At 47.1% G+C, this 21,263-nt stretch overlaps 1 protein-coding gene across 4 annotated transcripts in view; it reads left to right on the top strand.

Annotated features, from left to right (window-relative positions):
* MAST2 (microtubule associated serine/threonine kinase 2) overlaps nucleotides 1-21,263 on the top strand; it is a 1,587,681-nt gene that overhangs the window by 1,445,837 nt on the left and 120,581 nt on the right. For all 4 annotated transcript variants that reach the window (XM_078671709.1, XM_078671708.1, XM_078671710.1 and 1 more), the window contains one exon: nucleotides 10,746-10,878. In XM_078671709.1, coding sequence (XP_078527835.1) covers nucleotides 10,746-10,878 — 133 coding nt within the window. The remainder of the gene's footprint in view (nucleotides 1-10,745; nucleotides 10,879-21,263) is intronic.

The following is a 21,263-nucleotide window of genomic DNA, read 5'->3' as shown; positions in this document are numbered from 1 at the left end:
ATGTTCAGGGGCTGCCAGTCCGCCGCAGTCGCCTCATCTGATTTATACTTCCAACAAACGCATCTCACCGCGAAAATAATTCGGTTGAGCTGTAATATTTTCATGTCAGCTTCGATGTGTTTGGAGGTAATATGGTTTAAATGCAAAACCACCGAGATGCTGCAAACGACAGCAATAGCTCAAGCTCAGTCATTCTGCGATTGCTTAATCTTGCCGCTAATAAAATAGGTATTTTTGCTTTGCACGCCTTGTTGGCAGTAGTGCACAAAAATATTTACTAAGAGGTGTAAAATCACTCAATTCCTCTCAAACCCTACTGTTAAGTAATTATTTTTGCCACCCGGTCGGGTCTCTGCTATAGCTCACTAGGCAACATTTGGTATAGGGCAACATTTTTTGCTGTTCACCTCACAGACACGCCACATTTATTGCAATCCCAGCTTATGGGTCAGAGCTGCTGTCTCAACATTCAGGTTAAATTGGCACTCATACGTCCAATAGCGCTGTAAGGCCATCCCAGTGGCAGGATGTGAGCTATAATAAAACCATCCACAACACTTTTCCCGGGTAAGGTTTGCGATTTAACTCGGTACTTGTGGGATACGTTCTTTCTTGCACTTGGATCACATTCAACTATCATCTAGGCTCAATTTGATTTACACATCTATATTTGGCGTTAACCCATAAAATGCAGTGGATTATCCACTCCATTCAATATGTTGTTTTAGATTTGGATCCTTTGGAGCCAAGCGCTCGCAAATTCTGATTTCTATGTTGACGGAGTCTACTAACATCCCTTTTGTGACTCTTTTGTTGCCTCTGCTGCCCATAGGTGTTAATGAATACTTTGGCTGTAGTCAGATTGTAGTAATTTATGGGGGAAATCCCAGAGATTATTTATACCTAAACCATGTGCTCAGTGATAGAGCAGTGTGTTGTATCTGAAAATACATTTTTATAGGCACCAGGCATATTTGAATGTATTTCATTTTCCATCCAGAACATGAATAGCTGAGCCAACTTGTGTTTAGACGCTTCACTGTTACGCAATGGGCTTTATCAAGGCTGTCGTTCAGTCTATTTGTTGTCGCTGATGAAATGCCGTATCCGAGATTGGTGTGAGCTCCCTCGCATCGTTTTGGGCGTTCTATAGTCTGAGACTCCAGTGATCTTGTTCAGAGCATATAACTGGGAAATGACCAATCACAGTAGATGAATAGTATCAAGACAATCCCAGTATTACTTGGCAACATTGAGGGATGGTCTCACACTAAAATCTCTTGAGGGCCGCTCTTTGTAGAACCCATGAGTCTGCAGGTCCCTGTGTCGAATGGTGAAGTTCTCGGGTGGATGAGAGGGAGCAATCATTAAGGTGGTCACCTTCTGGGTCTGGTCACAGGTGGTGTAGCTTGCCCAGCATGGTCTGTCTTCGTTTGGTAAATAAAGGCTGTTAGCTTGGTGGTCTGTAATGAAGGCAGAGAATTGTGTGCTCATGGGTACTAGATGGTCTGTGGTAAAGGCGTGGCCTCTCCTCGATTCTCCTTTCTTGCATCTGGCTTTATAAATGTTAGTGCTGCCTGCACTCACCAGTGTTCATCCTGGGTTGGCAGGCTTTTCCAAAAGATACTGCAGTAAGGAAAAGTGGGTCCAGCGTGCTCATTTTTCAGTGCTAATTTCCCCCCAATGACATGAAAATTCTGTTTTAGAGTGATCAATGTAATGCGAGTTGTTTTTAAGTTTACTACTGAATTATCATGGGATTTATAAATGCTCCAAATAGCACGCCTGTGTTACTCAAGTTATCGGTACTCTTTTGCCCTACATTGTAATGATTTTGAGCTGAGTGGTTCCTTTTAGATCTGAGCCTGTAACCTTTAGGTGAATTATGTTGTTAAGGCATCTCACTAGCTAAACAGCTGAATTTCGCTTTGCTTTTTTGATTCATTTTTATTCAAAAGGAAAATGGTCTAGAGGGTGGTACATCCTAAAATTCAATCAGTTAAAGATTTTCTTTTTAACTAACCCATTTGACACATGCAAGAAGAGAGCCTGTGCATGTCATATGTGGTGCTCGCATAACATCTGCATCATCTTCTTGTTAGGGGACCGCCGGCAGTGGCCATGCTGACTCCTCCACATCCTTGTCCAAAGTGCTGTGAGCCATGGATCTAATGAGACAGAAGAAAGAGGATAATCCGATGCTAAACTCATTAAGCTCCTGGTCAGACATGTGAGGCTGCCAATGACATATGCAAATTAATGCGAGACTCTGAAGGCGGCTTCTGTTCCCACTGAAAGGAAGGTGGGCTGGGACCACCAAACTCTGCCCATATGCTTTATTGAGCAGCTCTCAGATGCTGCCTACAACTTTCGGTCACCGTGGACTTTGCTCGTACTGTGTTATTTGCCTTGGGGTTGATGGCTGTGAGACACTGCACCAATCTGTCGTAGTCTGTTACCTGAAAATTAAACAGCAACCTGAATTTACAAAAATGTCTAGGTGACTCCTTTACCTATATACGCATTATGCGCTCACATCCTTTTGCCCAGTGCCGCGCCTACTCAGAGCTAGAATATTGTATCATCTTGCATGTGCGCCAAAGTCTTTAGAATAGTTGAGTTTTCAGCTAGATCGGCACAGGTGTCCCCATTCACTCTCATATATGACATTTTGTGACAGTAGAGTTAATATGTGAGATTATACGAGATTATTGGCCCACAACCCAAAAACTATTAATACCCACCTCTAAACAGCTACTTTTGTAGCCTATGCACAGCAAAGCCAATGTGAAGGGTTTGTGAGCTTCCACGCTAGCCTGCGAGAGGAAGCTTGCTCTCTCACAACCATTCTGACGGGCCCGGTTGAGATGGTGCCCTTGATGAAGTGTTTCTATCCCAGTGTGAGAGCATGGTGCAGACCTTAAAATGAGAATAGGAGTGTCAGGGCAGACTGGAGTCTTCCAACCCACCCACCCATCCACCCCCCTTTCCTACAAAAGAGAAAGAAAGTTACTGTCAGTAGCACAGGCAAGTTTTGAGGGAAAACAAGACGTGGATCAGGACCGTATTGTTTTTTTTTTCTTTGTTTTTTGTTGTTTTTAAAAAAAAACCTTTATTGACATCAAAAGAAGACAAATCGAGGCCCACAACCAAGCCGGCCGGCCGCAGTGTACAAAACAGTCAGGAGTCACCAGGCAAATATTACATAAGCAATCAATACAAAGCAGAGGCAGCACAATCACAATAGGGGAGAAAAATACAGAAACTAAAGGGCTAAAACACAGGAGTAAATAAGGCTTAATTTTACAATAAGGGGAGAGGACGCATGACAGGCACACTTGCAATACGGAGGCATCCAACATCCCGTAACCAACCTCAACATTAAGAAGGGGGCATGGGGCAAAATATCAGGGGGACATCACAATGCAGTCAAGAAATCAGGATATGTGAGATACAGTCAGCCCCTGAGCATTATCATCGTAACACGCCCGCCACCCGAGATACTACCAAGCCAGAACAGAGGGATCGGAAGACAATGCATTAAAACCCGCCCGTCATAGTACCCTCTGGGACGCAGGAAGGAAAAAGGGGGGGGGGGACTAGGAAGGGAGGGGGGAAGAGGAAGGGAAAGGAAAATGGAGGGAAGAAAAACAGAACAACAAAAAGGAAATCAGGAAATATGAAAAAAGAAAGGTAAAAGGCACGCCGACACGGCTCCCCGTGGCGGGAGGACAGGAGACAAAAGGATTAGCGGCCCAAGCGGGGCATGGCAATCGGGAAGAAAGACAGCCGAAATATAGCAGGAGAAGTAACGATGCCATACCCCCACCCGAAACACACCATAGGAGGTCGGGACAGACGCGGCCTCACGAAAAAGAGATACAAAAGGGCCATAGAACCAGAAGACAAACAAAAAACAGAACCCAACCCACCCGTCCCACCCTGCACCCCTGTAGAAGGCTATGGCCTACCCTTCAAACAGCGTGCCTGTCGCCCTAAACCAGAACCCGAAATATAGCGAGAAGAAAGAAAGAAAAACGAGACAAAAAGGCCACAAAAGCAGAGTAAAGAAAACAGGAGGGAGGAGCAGAATAACTATAATACAAACGGTAGGCCGCAGCCCTCCGCCCAACCCGACAAATACAATAAAAAACAGACCAGGACGACATCCCATCACGCGCCACAAAATATTAGGAGAAGGGGACCTCCCACCCTCCTACGATCAGAAACAATTGTGCAACGAAATCGCATACCGGGAATCAAGCAGAAGTCGTACATTTCACCCCCAACCCTTCCGAGCGACAAACCCCACCCACCACATGGCAATGTACAACCACATACTAAATACGAAATCAGCATATAATCGAGTGGAATGGTGACTAGCATAGCTACGTGGGGTGTAGATAGATCCACAAGTGAGCAGTAGTCCAAACTGAAAATACCGATGCATCAACAATCGAAGCACGAGCCATGAAAAACAGGAGTTCAGATGCGCCACTGGAGAGGGCGAGGTGGTCCCAATTATAGTCACAGGCAAAGTCATCGAAGCAGGGACAGGAGGAAGTCCACCCCTAGTTCCAGGCAACAATGTCGAACAGGGTCGCAGTACAGCATCCGAATCCCCGGGGTCCGAACCTTGAATGGCAGGGCGCCCCAAAGTCACCAGCACACTACATGATCCTCGATCAGTGGTGGAGACACTCAGGTCAATCGAGGGGGGTGAGGCAATGAAGTCATCGAAACAAGAGGGCGACAAGAAGAAACGGCCGCCCAAAATGGCGGCGGATCATGGCGGACCCACCGAGACGCCCAGGGCCAGGGAAGCGTGCAGGGATCTCAGGGCTTCCAGGATATCTCTGACTGTCGGCTCACGCCCACCAGATCCGATCCCCACACAATCAGGCAACTCGGGCCCGCCGCCACAGGGTGACTCTCGTTCCAGAGGGCCGGCCGCCATTTCGTGAATCAGCCCAATCGCCGCCCACGAGGACCCCCGGAAATAACAGTTCTCAAATGTAGGACTTTACAAGCGCCGGGGGTCCCAGCAAGGGCGGCCTCGATGCCAAAAGGATGTCCGCCCAAAATGGGTCTCCGCCAGCACCAGCACCGGTGCCCCAAACAAGCGGAGTCCGGGCCCCGAGGACCAGGGCCGCCGGACAAAGCAGCGGCGGGGGGACCCCCTCTCAGAATCAGGTCCCGGGGCTTCTCACCCGCGTCGGCCACGCGGCCACCAGTGCAGGACCGGGTCAGGATCGCCGGGATCTTCGCACATCGGCTCCCAACACTGGTTCTCGCTCTCGGACGGGGCCGAGAGCCGTCGGATCCCACCGGCCAGGTCCCGGTCCAAGTCTCGCAGAGGCCCCGATCTCTCGGAGGCCACAACTCCGGAGCCACTGCACGCCGAGACCCCGGGGTCAGATGGTAAGGACAAACAAGCCGTTATGTTTCCAATTCCCCGAAAATGCGCCGTCCCGGGACAGGATAAAAGACAGGATAGGCAGTCAGGATGGAGGGCTGCGGGAGCCGAGCTAAAGGGCGACCATTACGGCCGCGAGCTAGGCTCCTCCTCCCAGGACCGTATTGTTGAAGACTCGGGCAATAAAATCAATGTCTGTCATTAGATAGAACAGTAGGTTATGAATTGTAAGCCGGGTCTGATGGCTTAGTGGACTAATACGTCCACTGTAGGGGCCTCTGTTAGACCTCATGGTCCCAGGTTCAAATTCCAGTGGGTCCACTCAACCAACCTTTCATCCTTCTGAGGTTGATATAATGAGTACAATCGGTTTGGGTAACAAACATCTGTTATGCAGCGCCTTGATACCCTTGGGTGATATGTGCGCTTTGCAAATACACATTGTTATGATCCCACAAGCAGAAATGTTTACATTGCGTTAAAGCAGACTGGCTTCCACTGTTCAGAGCCGGAAACGAGATCAAAACGTTCAGCCGACGTCTGAAGCCTAGGTTACATAGTTCAAGTTTCATGTGATGGGAAGGACATTAGAGCTCCAGCGTGCTTTCCTTCTTTTAAACCTGTAGTTTGGAGCCCATCTAGTGGACCTCTTGGCTACTACCAGCTTAACCATTCTCTTGAAGCATGAGCTGGTCCCAAGACATCCTTCCAAGTTTAGCTTCAGATGGCTCTTTTGGCTCATGGTCTGCCCACTTGGTGCTGTCCGACTGGCAGTCTCACAGTGCTATCTTAATTCTTCAGGAACAAACTTGCATCTCACCACTGGGAGTGGACCACTTGAAGGTGTATTTATTATTCAACAGGAACTTCAAGGTGAATCCAGTTTAATAAGATCTAGTATTGAAGGGTTCTTCTCCAAGGATGAGGGTTTTGGATCCTGAGGAGACTCCAAGTAAAAAAAGTGCCTGCTCACTAAGCCATAAATGCCTCCTCTGCAGCTGCCATTAGTGGATAGTATCGAGGCTTGAGTGTGGTGGTTTCCTCATGTAGATGTCAATTCCCTTTGTAGACAGATTATTTGGACTGAATGTTGTCTTTATTGTTTCACCCCAGGAATCCAATGTGTGGTGCAGGTTATAAAGGAACTGAAGAGACGGGTTGATAGGTGACACTCGGTGGCACACCGTGTTTAAGCATTCTCACCCACCAGGCCAGGAGTGCTGCCTAACTGCATGCTACTGTCACCGCCTGTAGGAAACTTGGTTTTTGTTGCAGTACCCTCCCACGCCACTTTTTGCCGGGTAATTGAAGCAACTTTGACTGAAGTGTACTGGGTTATTGCTAACCAGGTCCCCAGTACCAGTGTTCTTTCCCTAAAAACGATATAATTGTTCCCCCAATTGGCAAAACATATAGCACCCTCTGTAAGTCCCTAGTAAATTGTACCCCTAGTCCCTAGGGCTTGAGGTACAAATTGTGCACCCTAGAGGACCCCTCACCAGGCACATGCAAGACTGACATTACAGGCTGCATGTCTTCGTGCAGACAAAAGTGAAAACACAATATGTCACACATCCCTCTGTGCCATGTCCCCTACCACTGCATGCCATATTTGTAAGTCACGCCTACAGCAGGCCTAATAGCCCTGAGGCAGGGTGCTCTATATTACATGCGAGGGCACACCTGCACGAGCAGATATGCCCCAGTGCTGGTCAGTCCTATTACCCACAGGGCAAGTGGACATGGCAGCCCTTTTAAAACATGTGCTGGACACTGGTGAAAACGAGATCTCCCATCTACATGATGGCTTCACTGAAAATTGGGATGTTTGATATCAAACATCTCCTTTGGAAGCCCCATAATGATGCTAGTGTTGGATTTACCCATACACGCCCCCAGAGGGCACCTCAGAGGTGCCCCTGAAAATCTACCCGCCTCTGGTGTGCTTGCTGACTGGTTTCTGCGAGCTTGCCACCCAAGACGCTGTTCCGCCCTCTTAGGGTGGAAAGCTTTTGCTCTCAGGAGACCCAGAACATAAGCCTGTCCGGGAAGAGGGTGTAAAACCCCTTCCCCCAAGATGACCTGCTGGTTAGCCTCCTTGGGCAGGCAAACTTCAAAGAAGCTGCTGCCTTTGGAATGCAAATCTGGCTCTCCTCAAAGTAGAGGAAGCCACCCCCGCCCTTGTGCACAGCTCCCTTGGCACCTGGACAAGTGAGAAAATTAGCTAGTCAGGTAGGCTTGCCTACTCCAGGCAAGTACTCCCCTCCCCCCTAAGGTGGGCTACTGTGAGGTGGACACCATTATTCAGAAGTAGCCAGCTTTGTGACGGCCTACTTAGGAGTTCTGGGACAGGGTTATGCCCACTTCCCACAGGAAGTGGTCATATAAGGGGCGTAGTGACCTCAAGGGTCAGTAGCCTGTTGACTACTACCCCATTGCCCCTAAATTCAGTATTTAGAAGAGTCCCTGGCACCAGAGAAGCAGATCCTGAGGACCTAAGAAAAGAGAGGACACAGAAGAGCCGCAATAGCAGAGAACAGAGAAGAAGCAGCTGACCTTGGACCAACGGTGCCAGCCTGTCTACATCCCTTGTCGAAATGGCACCTAAGTTGACTCGTCCTGCATCGGTGACTCCAGAAACTTAAGAGGACTGCCTGCCTTTGAAAAAGACTCAAGACCTCCCGTGAGCAGCAGGCCTGTTCTAAGGAAGGTCCAAATGAGAAGAATCTGGGGCCTGCGGAACCTCCAAAACCTGACCCCCGAAGCCATAACTGCACCCGTTGCTTCCGGCCCAAGTTGAAGTGGGCCACCAGTGCCAACAGGGCATCCCTCCAGAATTCCAATCCATTGTGATTTCATCCCTCTTGGACCCCCGGACGTCGCCTTCAGCCTTTGCACTCATGCCCCCTCAACTGCTCCGGTAAGGAAAAACCAAATGCCTAGGACAACCCTGCACCCGTCACCTGGGGCTTGGAGAAGAGTACCAATGGTGTTCCCCCCATCACTGAGCATCACAAGGCCTGAGTCCACTTGCTGGTTCAGCCCTACCGGCTTCCTAGCCAGAGCCTGTGACCTATTTTACCAGTGACCGATCCCCATTGAAACGCATTGGGCTCCTGATGCGGATTTGCACCCTGCACACAGCCCCCTTTGTGTCACTGGTGGTGTATTGTTGGTGCTGCCTTGGATCTTGCCCACCACTCACCTTAACTCCTGGAGATTGGTCCTGTAAGTCGATGTACTGTACCTATTTGCAGGACTTGTTCTTCCTTCCATATGATAACATTGTAGAACTCAGAAATTGAAGTGTCCACTTTTTAAAGCAAAAATAATTTATATTTAAAAAACATACTTACCTAAGCGATTCTTCTCTGATGCCTAAACATATATAACGGTACTAGGCATTTTTATAAATTGGCATGGATCTCCGTCTTGAGTCGTGTGTGTCATTTATTAATCATTGTGTGCATTTACAAATGTCTTGCACAACTCTGTGTTAAGCCTAAGGCTACTCAACCACCCTTCCTCCTATTAGAGCACTTCAGGATTGCATAGCAAGCCCTTATCTTCTAGCAAGGGAACCCCTGTACGCTTTACACAGTATGTCAGATTTTTGATATATCACATAAAGAGCCAGCTGTCCACACCGCTTATGCTTGCCACCCTATCAAAGGGGTTGATAGGCTCAATACAGTTGTTTCTTTGAAGAATGGTAGCGGGGCTGGTGTCCTCGAGGGAACTCTCTGCTCCTTTAATTGCCTAAGAAAAATGTCATGGTGACTGAGCAAGAATGCTCTTCTCTAATGGCAGTGGTGCAGTCTCTCTGCAGGAGACGTCTCATCATCTTCCGTTGGCATGGGTTGGTCTTCTAAGGATATTTCCTTCTGGAGGGGACCTCCCTCAGTGCAGACATTTCTCATCCACTCTATCAACTCCTGGCATTCCAGGTTCCTCAGAGAAGCACTGCAGAGTCATTTTCATTATCTCTTTGCTCAGGGAAGATTTAATTGTGGGTATTTGTATACAGTAGAAGAAGGACTTCTTAAAAAATAGATGACATCTAGGCACTGGAAGTAGAGGGAAGATACTTTCGATGACCAAGGTTTGTAATGTGAACAGTATTATTTTATTGGCTTTCCTAAAGGCTGATTTTTTATTTTCTTATTTTAATTTTATGGGAAGAGTTTACAGAATACAAATCTAGTTCTGAGGAGCAGTGCACTGCTTTGCATAACACAAGGGCTGTACACATGCCCTTGGTTCACAGAAGCACGAACATGCATTCAGGAAAGTTCACAGAGAAAGCAGAGTGCAAGTAAGTGATGTGGATAGACTGGTACCTAGAACTGAGGTGGGGGGGAGGAGGCTCTGACAAGCAGACTGTTAGGGCAGGTGACAGTAGAAGAAGTGGATGTCGTCCCAAATATCCTGAATGAAATCCATTTATAAGAGAGGGCCCCTTTGCAAAATCTTTAATAATTACACAACTTGCATTATATAGGACTAATTAAAGGTTTTGCCCATGGAACCGGAAACCACGTGCTTGTTCGAAGGTATATGCCTCTTGTGCTGAAACAATGCCTTGAAGGCGCTGGACTGCCAAGCATGAGAACCTGCAGATAGACTGAAGGGCAGTGAAAGGGTTCTTGACATGCGTTTTGCTCCATTTAGCCCAAACAGACGATACGTTAAGAAACCCTTGATACTGAGCCCAACCTGTGATGACTTAATGCAGACAAATACTTCTCAAGGTCTTGTGACAGAAAAAAAGTTATCTGAGTTTTTCAGGTTTTTTCTTTGGTTTTCTCTTTTTGCAGCTTAGAGGATTCACTCAAAGTGATAGAAAGCTTTTAGGTCCATGGTTTTATTAGCTATCTGACTTTTTAATATGCATAAACACAGACCGTTTTTTATACCTCCTCTTGAATAGGGTACAGTGTATGAGAGTATTTAAAAAAACATTCTTAAAAAGAAAACAGTTCAGTGTGAATACTCCAGTTGGTAACTTGTGCTTATCCCAAACCCTGAACATCAAACTCTTAACTAGGAAAAAAAACCGTAAATAAAACAAGTGATGGGTGGAATGCATGAATTCATCTCTGGCACAAACAGGGACTGACACCATGCAGATCAGCCATGATGCTGTCTTAGTAATAGCAGTCAAGCCACGCCCCCAATTCAGTGAAACTCCTAACTACAGCTCCCTGGACTGAACATGCATCCTTGATCCCTGGGAACACGGATTCCCCTGCATCCTTACTTACATAAGCATTCGAGCATGAACTCTGAAATGTAAAGTTGATCTTGACGATTGGTCTTTTTTTTGTAGGAATTTGACCCGGAAGAATTCTACCATCTGTTAGAAGCCGCTGAAGGTCAGGCAAAGGAAGGGGAAGGAATCAAGTCGGACATTCCACGCTACATCATCAGTCAGCTGGGGCTCACTCGGGATCCCCTGGAGGGTAAGACGCCTGCAGCTTACTTTTGCAGATGGGTTCGTTTGTATTCACTTGCTAAAGGTCATATTTATTCATGTGTGAATTGTTATTGTTGAACCATGCATGGTTGCAAGTCGCTGTGCCTTAGTCCACTTTTTGTTTCCTACTTTTTGTTAAAATATGTGGTCTGTGGTCAGATAAGTCTGTTTGATTGATTGATTGACTGAAACACTTGGACTCCCTTCAACACTTTTATCAATTAGAACCATGATGGTCCCAAGGATGTTTTTCAATTGCTAGACATTTTGATTAGGTCAACTATTGTTCGTGTATCTTCTTTTTTGGGAGATGAAGGAATTGGTCCCAATGTGTAGCTATATTTTTGTCCTAACTATGATGTCTACATTTTTTCCTCCATCTCCTATAAAGTTGTAATGAGTTGTCACCCTTTTGATGACCTTTTTTGCTTGAATGCCTTCTGTTTTCGCTTTTTGTCTGCTCTCATGGTTAACTCGCTCTCGAAAAAGGTTATGTCAATTTGTACTGCTAGTTTACCTTTGTAGCAAAAAACCTTCAGAAAGATGTTACTGAAATAACACTCTATTCCCGTTTGAAAAGACTGCTTGCCACCTAAAATACACTTCCTGTTAAAATCAAACCTGAAGCCCACCGAGGCCACGCACAGCCAGTATCCCATTTTCTAATGTTGTTAGTTGGTTGCTCCGTTGAACAGTTTGGTAATGCTTTTCTAATGGTATTCCTCCCCTCTCCCCAAATGTGCCATCATGCAGTTCAATCTGTGTTGTGTGGGACATCAATAAATTCATATAAATTAATTAAACCAGTTTATTTCAGTTAAAAATTATAGTCTGTTGCTGGGGTTGCTTTGCATGTCTTGGAAGGCTGTAAATAATGTATTATTGTGTAACTGAGGTATTAAGAGTGTGTGCTACTTGACTTGTACAAGTCTTCTTAACCCCAGCCTGTTAGATTTGCACTGAGGACATATGCTGGAGAGGGAGATGGGCCCCTATAGTGACGTAAAAATCATGACATGGAGAGATGTCCTTTGTGGAGCCCTCAGAGTGGAAGGAAGTGTCTCAGTTGGGGCACAGAGGGGCCAAAATGCATCATCAAGATGTTTAATACTTCTGTGGTTTAACAACCGGCAGTAATATTTGACATATACTGCAATCTATGGCACTTGTTGTGGTCCTGGGTCTTAAATGTGGATGTGTTCTGGTTTTTAGAGGCCTTGAAATGTGGAAAAGTTTAAACATAGGCAGTTTGCACAAGTTTTTTCAGCTGGACAATCCCTGCGGGCAGAGCTGTGTTGCATATTTATTCCAGACTAGGAAGTGCCTAGTGTGGACGATGGCCTTCCAGTAATTTCAAGCTTCACTCAGCGGTTAGTCTCATTTCATTTTAAAGCGCCTCACGCCCAAATCCCCTGTGCTGCTGCTGCCTTATGAGGGATAAGCTCCAGCAGCCCCTCAGCGATGCATCCCTTCTTCTCTTTGCCCATGGAGGGTCCTGCACCATCTTGCCACCGCCAGAGCCGGCAGCAGCCCGCAACTCAAGTGAAATCCACTGGCTTCAGTTGAAGTATACAGCACAGCGGGGCACGTTAGGCAGATGCATACTCTTTCTTAGCCTTCTCCACACTGACTCAGGAGGAGAAGAGCTACCACTGAGACCATGCAGTTGTCCTTGCACTCCTTTGCATTAGTCCCCATGCTTTAGCGTTTGCCTCCCGCACGTAGGTAGTACACTTACTGTAACACAACACCTGGCACATGTAAGAATTAGTTACTCAGACCCACATTATCCGTGAATTGAGCACCCAACTTTTATATGAAGGGTTTTGCTGCGGTTTTCTCCCATCTCTTGCCAGTCAAGATCATCACCTTTCTATCTGCGGATCTGTCTTTTTGTCCTATGTACCACCATCTATCATGCTCGGGGTTATTCCTAAAAATGCTCGTATCTTTGTCTACATTCATATGGAGGCCTCTGTGTATGTTATTAGTGCATGTAAATGTATCACACAGCAATTTACAGATTACACAATTTACAGTTAAAATAAACTAAAACTATAGGCTCTGCTAAGGTTTGCTGCGTTGACTTTGAATTGTCTGGGGTACGAGCAGGTTACCCAGGGGTGAGTTCCGGTGCTAGGAGAGTTCCGATCTGGGTTGCAGCAACATAGGAGGGGAGGGAGTTAACTGTTGCTTCCTACTTGCCAGAAGGGGTGTCTTAGGTAGAGTTGAATCTGGGTTATGTGTTTTAGGGAGTGGCCTTGTTAATTGATGTAAGACCCTTGTGGGTAAAGTGTTATTACTGTAATGTGTGTCCTTTCACCCTCAGTTCTTGTCGGTGTGTAAATCGGTGTACATGTGGCTAGCGGGGGAGGGTGGACCTGTTGAGCAGTGTGTATCATTGTCAGCACCTCCCCCGCCTCAGTTCTAATTTGCCAAACTCTCTAATTTCAGTCATTACTTTCTCAGCTATATTTATTTGATTTCATTTTAATTTCTCGAAGTAGATCTGTGGTAAATGATGTGTGACGCTGGCAGGGAATCTCATTCCGCACCGAAACCAAGAAGCAATGAAGAGCTTGGCAGGGGATTCTGTTTAACTTTCATGTAATATAAATTTATAAATTCATTTCAAATGACTCTTTGGAGAGGCGGCCCAGATAGCTGCTGGAGACGGGCTTTGGCACAGCGCTTGTATTCATCCGACAGACCGTATCTCAGTACATTGCGTGTCATTTTCAGAAGTCTTGCAGAGCCTGCAAGATTAGTTTATGTGAGAGTTGGGTCCATGGAGAGCTGCTCACTGAAACTACACTTAGGAGAACTTTAGGAGCCTCATCGAAGCTGCATCTTGAATGTCAGAGATGTTTCTTCAAAGATGGTGGTGGACCACCTCAAGATACTTGCTCTTGCCTGAAGGGGGGCAGGGGCTGCGAATAGGTTGAACAGTGTTGTCTTTAACCAAGGTGTGTCGTCTGTGTGCACTTTGGTTGGGGCTGGGCTTTGTGGCTGCTTTCTTGGACTATGCAACCTGCGGGTAAAGTCTTCAAGAGAATTCCAAAGTCCTAGGGTTGCACAGGGGAAACCTTGACTTAAAGTTTGGGCTTCGTAACACCCAGTTCTGCTTTTTGTGAATTTGAAGCCGTCAGCAAAGGCCGGATTACCAAAGAAATATGAGGATCCTTGCAGATGCATCATGCAGCAGATCTTCTCCAGTGAAGGCAGTGGATTTGGGGTGGTCCTGCAGTAGCAGCATTTGCCCATCTTTTGCACAAACTCAACCTTGTCGAGGATTGTACTGATAGACGTGCCAGTAAATAGGCAGCTGGTGTTTACCAAAGTGTCACAGGTCGCTCTCTTTTACTTAAAGGGACCATCCAATGTAGGGAAACAATTTTTCCCTTGCCCAGCCTCTATCACTAGCAATCATCAGCTAAAGGCATTATTAAATGTACGTTTGGTTGTTTTCAGCTGGGATTTTATAGGCCCGGTGAAAATTCAATTACACCAGTATAATTAGTGTATTTTCTGGAACTCCTCTTAAAGCTTGTTGTCCAAAAATCCAAAAATTATGCCAAGCTGTGTAATTATGCAACCTTCGCTGCATAATTAGATGGAAACGCAGAAACAGCACAAATGACCAGATACGAGTGCCTGTTGTTTACAGTACTTGTGTCTCTTGTGCTATTTTTTTGGTGAAAAATGCATCCTTGTTTCTGAAATGTACACATACACTTATTTTGCGCTAAAATATAGCGCTGAATTTCCCGTAATTTTGCTGAAAACCCCACATAATTAGAGGAATTTCGCTCACCCCTTGTGTTGTGAATTATTGTGACATAATTCACTGGATGGCTCTTTTAATAGTGCTGCTGTCGGATTACTTTCTTTTTTATTCCTGCTGATGGTCAGTAATTTGTTTAGAGATGGTTCTGCATCATTAAGAAAACGGTCTGCTTTTGTCACTTCTTTTCTGTCTTTATTGTAAAGATAACCATGTCATTATGTAGCTTCAGCTTTTTGTTGATGTGGGAAATATCAAAAAGCACAAAATGTGTGTTTAGGAAATCCCGCAAGCAACCGAAGCACATAAGATGGAAAACCTCAGAGGAGCCATGTGCTGAATTAAACTTCGACAGACACCCAAAAAATCCCTAAAAGTGGGAGTCTAGAAAATTTGGTAAATAGAAAGTCACTCCATTTCCTCTCAAAAGTAATTACAACAGTGAAAACAGGCATTATTTGTGTGGCAGATGGTTTTTCAGCCAAAATATAAAAACTGTCCTCAACCCTCGATTCCTCCATTGGTGCTTTTCCCTACCAATGCTGTTAGACACATGGTCAACTGCAGTGAGCCAAGTCCCAGTCATATAGGAGACTGCAACCTTAACCCCTTCGACGCTCATGACGAGCTGGGCTCGTCATGGCGTAGCCTCCTCGCACGCTCATGACGAGCCCAGCTCGTCACGTAAAGTGCGATTTGAAAAAACCCAGCGTACGGGCGGAATTCCGCCCGCGCGCATGCGGTTAATGTCCAAGACCAAATGACTACTGCTTTATCAGGCAATATTTTTTCTCCAATGGTTGGAATTTACTGCTTAACAGTATGGACCGGCAGCTTTGTTGGTTGCCTACATCAAATCGTTTTTTTTGTTTTTTTCAGTGACCTTTACACAAGTGGATGTTACATTTAGCAGTAAAGTTATCCTTCCCTATGACCGGATAGCTCAATTGTCCACACTGCTTGATCCAGCCTCTTTCCTCTATTTCCCCAAAGGACTTCTCACAGGGGAGAAAAGTCGATTTTTCAAAAAATCCACTACTGCAGGTGGCATTGCTGGAAGTTCAAGCAACAAGGGAGGGGAACACAGAGGACAAGGACAAAGTGTGAATGATCCTAATGGTGCGGACAGTTCAGAAAACCTGAAAGACAAGACTTTCCCTCAGTCTCAGGAACACCATAGAAAGGGACCAGAGGGAGCCATTAGTCAAGGAGTGCAGCGGATCATAGCATTTTCTTCAAACTTTGCACACCAAAATACTGCTCTGGGCAGAATGAGGATCTTTGAGTACTGTTTGGTTGGTGCGGGTACTGAGAAATCAAGCAATATGTTGATGAAAACCTCCACGTAAACCACATGAGGAAAAGGGTTTAGGTCTCACATTCGCTGTCTCTCGAAACTTGCTGTATGTCATGTATGGACTTTCAGCACGCCCATCCCTTTTCATTTGTTCCTTCATGTGCCTTTCGAAATTCCTTTGTTTTCGTTGGTGAATAGTTTACATTTGTCCCTCCTTTTGTTGTTTTGGTCACAACCTGGAGATTGGCCTTGTCTACTTTTTCTTTTGCCATGGCTTGTTTTGCTTTCCAAACGCGCTTAGCCGAGGGCTGCAAATCATGTCCTTATCTGGTTTTCCACTGTCTTTGGTTTCATGATCGCTTGTTCAGCCGGAGGCTATGTTGTTTTTCATCCTATAATAACCTATATGGTTTCATTAACTCAAATGCCCAAACCTTAAATAATATACTTACCTAATGGAAGTGTAGTTTAAGAAGATGTCTGACCGTAGGATCAACCTATTTACATTGTGCTTTTGACAGTGGGATTATTTGGATGCAATTAAAGAAGTTAACATGCTGTTATTGCTCTGTTTTATTAAACTGGAAGCTGGTTTAAGGCACTTTCAACTTTTGATGAATTCTTTTAGGATTCAATCATCGGTGAAATAAAATTGATATCAAGGGATGCCTCGTCTTGCTCTCCAAACACAGCATGTGATGTGAGGTTTCTTAACAGTATATACTGCAAGTAGATAGTGCAACACCCTCAGCACCACCTCTGCATTAGCGCAGCACCCTTTCAGCACCAGTCAGTGTCACTCAACACCACTTCCGCAGCACCACTTGATCATCTCTCAGCAGCACTTGAGCACCACCTCACCGTCACTCAGCACCACCTCAGTATCACTCAGCACCATCTCCGCAAAACCACACCTCAGCACCACTCAGCACACTTCAACGCAACACCATCTCAAGCACCACATCAGCAGAGCACCACCTCCTCATCAGTGCACCACCACCAGTGCAGCACCAACTCAGCATCAGCTCAGCTTCACCAGCGCAGCACCACCTCAACCTCTGCACAGAACCATCTTTGCATCAGTGCTACACCACCAGCTCAGCCCCATCTCAGCAGCAACTCAGCACCACCTCAGCATCAGAGCAACAGCCGAGCACCGGCTCAGCATCGCTCAGCACCAGCACCTCATCATGACTCAGCACCACAACGGAATCGCTCAGCACCAGCACAGCATCATTCTGCACCACCTCTGCATGACTCAGCACTTCCTCAGCATCTTGCACGGAACCAGCTGAGCACATCCCCAGCACCACCTCAGCACAGCTCCACCTCCTCATCAGTGCAGCACTAACTCTGCAGTGCAGCACCATCTCAGCAACAGCACAGAAACACCTCTGCATCAGTGCACCACCACCAGGGCAGCCCCACATCAGCACCAACACAGCACCATCTTTGCATCAGCGCAGCATCTCCTCAGCACAGCACCAGCTCAGCATCACTCAGCGCCACCTGAACACCAGCTAAGCACCGCCTGAGCACCAGCACAGCACCACCACCTCAGCTTGACTCGTCACCATCACAGCATCACTGAGCCCCAGCACAGGGTCACTCAGCGCCACACCAGGATCACTCCGCACCAGTGTATCTTCTCAGCATCACGCAACACCACCACAGCACCACCTCCGCATCAGCACAGCACCACCTCCGCATTAGTGAACCACTACCAGCGCAGCACCACCACAGTATCAGCGCAACACAAATACAGCACCACTTAGCATTAGTGCAGCACTATATCAGCACAGCACCACCTCAGCACACCACCACATCAGCACAGCAGCACATCGGCATCAGCACAGCGCCATCACCTCCTCATCAGTACAGCACCACCAGCGCAGCACCAGCACAGCACCACATCCACATCCGCACCAGCGCAGCACCACCTCTGCATTAGCACAGCACCACCTCCTCATCAGTGCAGTAGCCCCAGCACAGCACCACATTCACACCAGCGCAGCACCACCTCAACACTAGTACAGCACCACCTCAACATCAGCACTGTACCATCTAAGCGTCAGTGCCACACCTCAGCACCAGCGCATCCGTACCTCAGCACCAAAGTAGCCCCTCCTCAGTAGCAATCAGGCAGCACACAGCACCACCTCAACATCAACACCGTACCATCTAAACGTCAGTGCCACACCTCAGCACCAGCGCAGCCGTACCTCAGCACCAATGTAGCTCCTCAGTAGCAATCAGGCAGCAACACAGCACCACTTCAAAATCAGCGCATCACTAACTCAGCATCAGTGCAGCACAACCTCAGCATCAGCGTATCATCACCTCAGCACAGCACCAACTCTGCATCATTCAGAACCACCTGAGCACTAGTGCAGCACCTCCACCACCTCAGCATGAGACAGCATCACTCAGCACCACCCAGCATCACTTGAGCATTACCTCCGTACCAGCACACCACCACCTCAGCATCACTCAGCACCCCCTGAGTATCATTTAGCATCACCTCGGCACCAGCACACCACCACCTCAGTCTACCCTCGAAGTCTGGCATCTGTTGATTGTCCCCTAGTGCCCGTCCACTGCTCTTGTAATTCAGGTACTATTTCTCAACCTCTACTCTCCTGTTGTTTATGCCCTCACCTCCTCACCCGCACAAAAAAGCTATAACAAAGAAGCATTAGAACAGGCAGGAAGAAGTTGCCTTCATTGCAGGGACAAAAAACTAGAAGACATTTTTTATATTTATTCTTTTTTTAATAGGGTCGTTCAGTTGTACATAATGTAGTATTGGTTATATAGGAGGTAACAAAAGCACTTATTTTTAGAATAACTTTTAAACATGCTGCACAGCAGCCACAATGCTGTACAACAGAGCTTAAAAACATTTGCCAATGTTGTTCTCTTAAAACTGTGGAGCGCCCCCTCTAGGTGACGCAGAGGGACGCCAGCATGGTTTCCCATTCACAGTAATGCTGTAGTCTATAATCTGTGGAGTGCCCCCTCTAGGTGACACAGGGAAACGCAAGCATGGTTTCCCTTTCACAGTAATGATGTAGTCCATAAACTGTGGAGCGCCCCCTCTAGGTGACGCAAGGAGATGCAAGCATGGTTTCCCTTTCACAGTAATGCTGTAGTCTATAAACTGTGAGGCGCCCCCTCTAGGCGATGCAGAGGGATGCAAGCATGGTTTCCCTTTCACAGTAATGCTGTGTAGTCTATAAACTGTGTGGCGCCCCCTCTAGGTGACACAGAGGGATGCAAGCATGGTTTCCGTTTCACAGAAATACTGTAGTCTATAAACTGTGGAGTGCCCCCTCTAGGTGACGCAGGGAGACGCAAGCATGGTTTCCTATTCACAGCAATACTGTAGTCTATAAACTGTGGCGCGCCCCCTCTAGGTGACACAGGGGGATGCAAGCATGGTTTCCCATTCACAGTAATGATGTAGTCTATAAACTGTGGCACGCCCCATCTAGGCGATGCAGAGGGATGCAAGCATGGTTTCCCTTTCACAGTAATGCTGTAGTCTATAAACTGTGTGGCGCCCCCCTCTAGGTGACGCAAGCATGGTTTCCCTTTCACAGTAATGCTGTAGTCTATAAACTGTGTGGCGCCCCCCTCTAGGTGACACAGGGAGACGCAAGCATGGTTTCCCATTCGCAGTAATGCTGTAGTCTATAAACTGTGGCGCGCCCCCTCTAGGCGATGCAGAGGGATGCAAGTATGGTTTCCCTTTCACAGTAATGCTGTAGTCTATAAACTGTGTGGCGCCCCCTCTAGGTGATGCAGAGGGATGCAAGCATGGTTTCCCTTTCACAGTAATGCTGTAGTCTATAAACGGTGGAGCGCCCCCTATAGGTGACACAGGGAGACGCAAGCATGGTTTCCCATTCACAGTAATGATGTAGTCTATAAACTGTGTGGCGCCCCCTCTAGGCGATGCAGAGGGACACAAGCATGGTTTCCCTTTCACAGTAATGCTGTAGTCTATAAACTGTGTGGCGCCCCCTCTAGGTGACGCAGGGAGACGCAAGCATGGTTTCCCATTCGCAGTAATGCTGTAGTCTATAAACTGTGGCGCGCCCCCTCTAGGCGATGCATAGGGATGCAAGTATGGTTTCCCTTTCACAGTAATGCTGTAGTCTATAAACTGTGTGGCGCCCCCTCAAGGTGATGCAGTGGGACGCAAGCATGGTTTCCCATTCGCAGTAATGCTGTAGTCTATAAACTGTGGCGCGCCCCCTCTAGGTGATGCAGTGGGACGCAAGCATGGTTTCCCATTCGCAGTAATGCTGTAGTCTATAAACTGTGGCGCGCCCCCTCTAGGCGATGCATAGGGATGCAAGTATGGTTTCCCTTTCACAGTAATGCTGTAGTCTATAAACTGTGTGGCGCCCCCTCAAGGTGATGCAGTGGGACGCAAGCATGGTTTCCCATTCGCAGTAATGCTGTAGTCTATAAACTGTGGCGCGCCCCCTCTAGGTGATGCAGTGGGACGCAAGCATGGTTTCCCATTCGCAGTAATGCTGTAGTCTATAAACTGTGGCGCGCCCCCTCTAGGCGACACAGGGGGACGCAAGCATGGTTTCCCATTCACAGTAATGATGTAGTCTATAAACTGTGGATCGCCCCCTCTAGGCGATGCAGAGGGATGCAAGCATGGTTTCCCTTTCACAGTAATGCTGTAGTCTATAAACTGTGGTGCGCCCCCTCTAGGCGATTAAGTGGGACGCAAGCATGGTTTCCCTTTCACAGTAATGCTGTAGTCTATAAACTGTGTGGCGCCCCCCTCTTGGTGACGCAGGGAGACGCAAGCATGGTTTCCCATTCGCAGTAATGCTGTAGTCTATAAACTGTGGCGCGCCCCCTCTAGGCGATGCAGAGGGATGCAAGTATGGTTTCCCTTTCACAGTAATGCTGTAGTCTATAAACTGTGTGGCGCCCCCTCTAGGTGATGCAGTGGGACGCAAGCATGGTTTCCCATTCGCAGTAATGCTGTAGTCTATAAACTGTGGCGCGCCCCCTCTAGGCGATGCAGAGTGATGCAAGTATGGTTTTCCTTTCACAGTAATGTTGTAGTCTATAAACTGTGTGGCGCCCCCTCTAGGTGATGCAGAGGGATGCAAGTATGGTTTCCCTTTCACAGTAATGTTGTAGTCTATAAACTGTGTGGCGCCCCCTCTAGGTGATGCAGAGGGATGCAAGTATGGTTTCCCTTTCACAGTAATGCTGTAGTCTATAAACTGTGTGGCGCCCCCTCTAGGTGATGCAG

Source organism: Lissotriton helveticus, chromosome 1_2, assembly GCF_964261635.1.
Source record: "Lissotriton helveticus chromosome 1_2, aLisHel1.1, whole genome shotgun sequence".
In the NCBI taxonomy this organism is placed as follows: domain Eukaryota; kingdom Metazoa; phylum Chordata; class Amphibia; order Caudata; family Salamandridae; genus Lissotriton; species Lissotriton helveticus.
The sequence above is the reverse complement of the archived record's forward strand: the minus strand, read 5'-3'. Positions and strand labels throughout refer to the sequence as shown.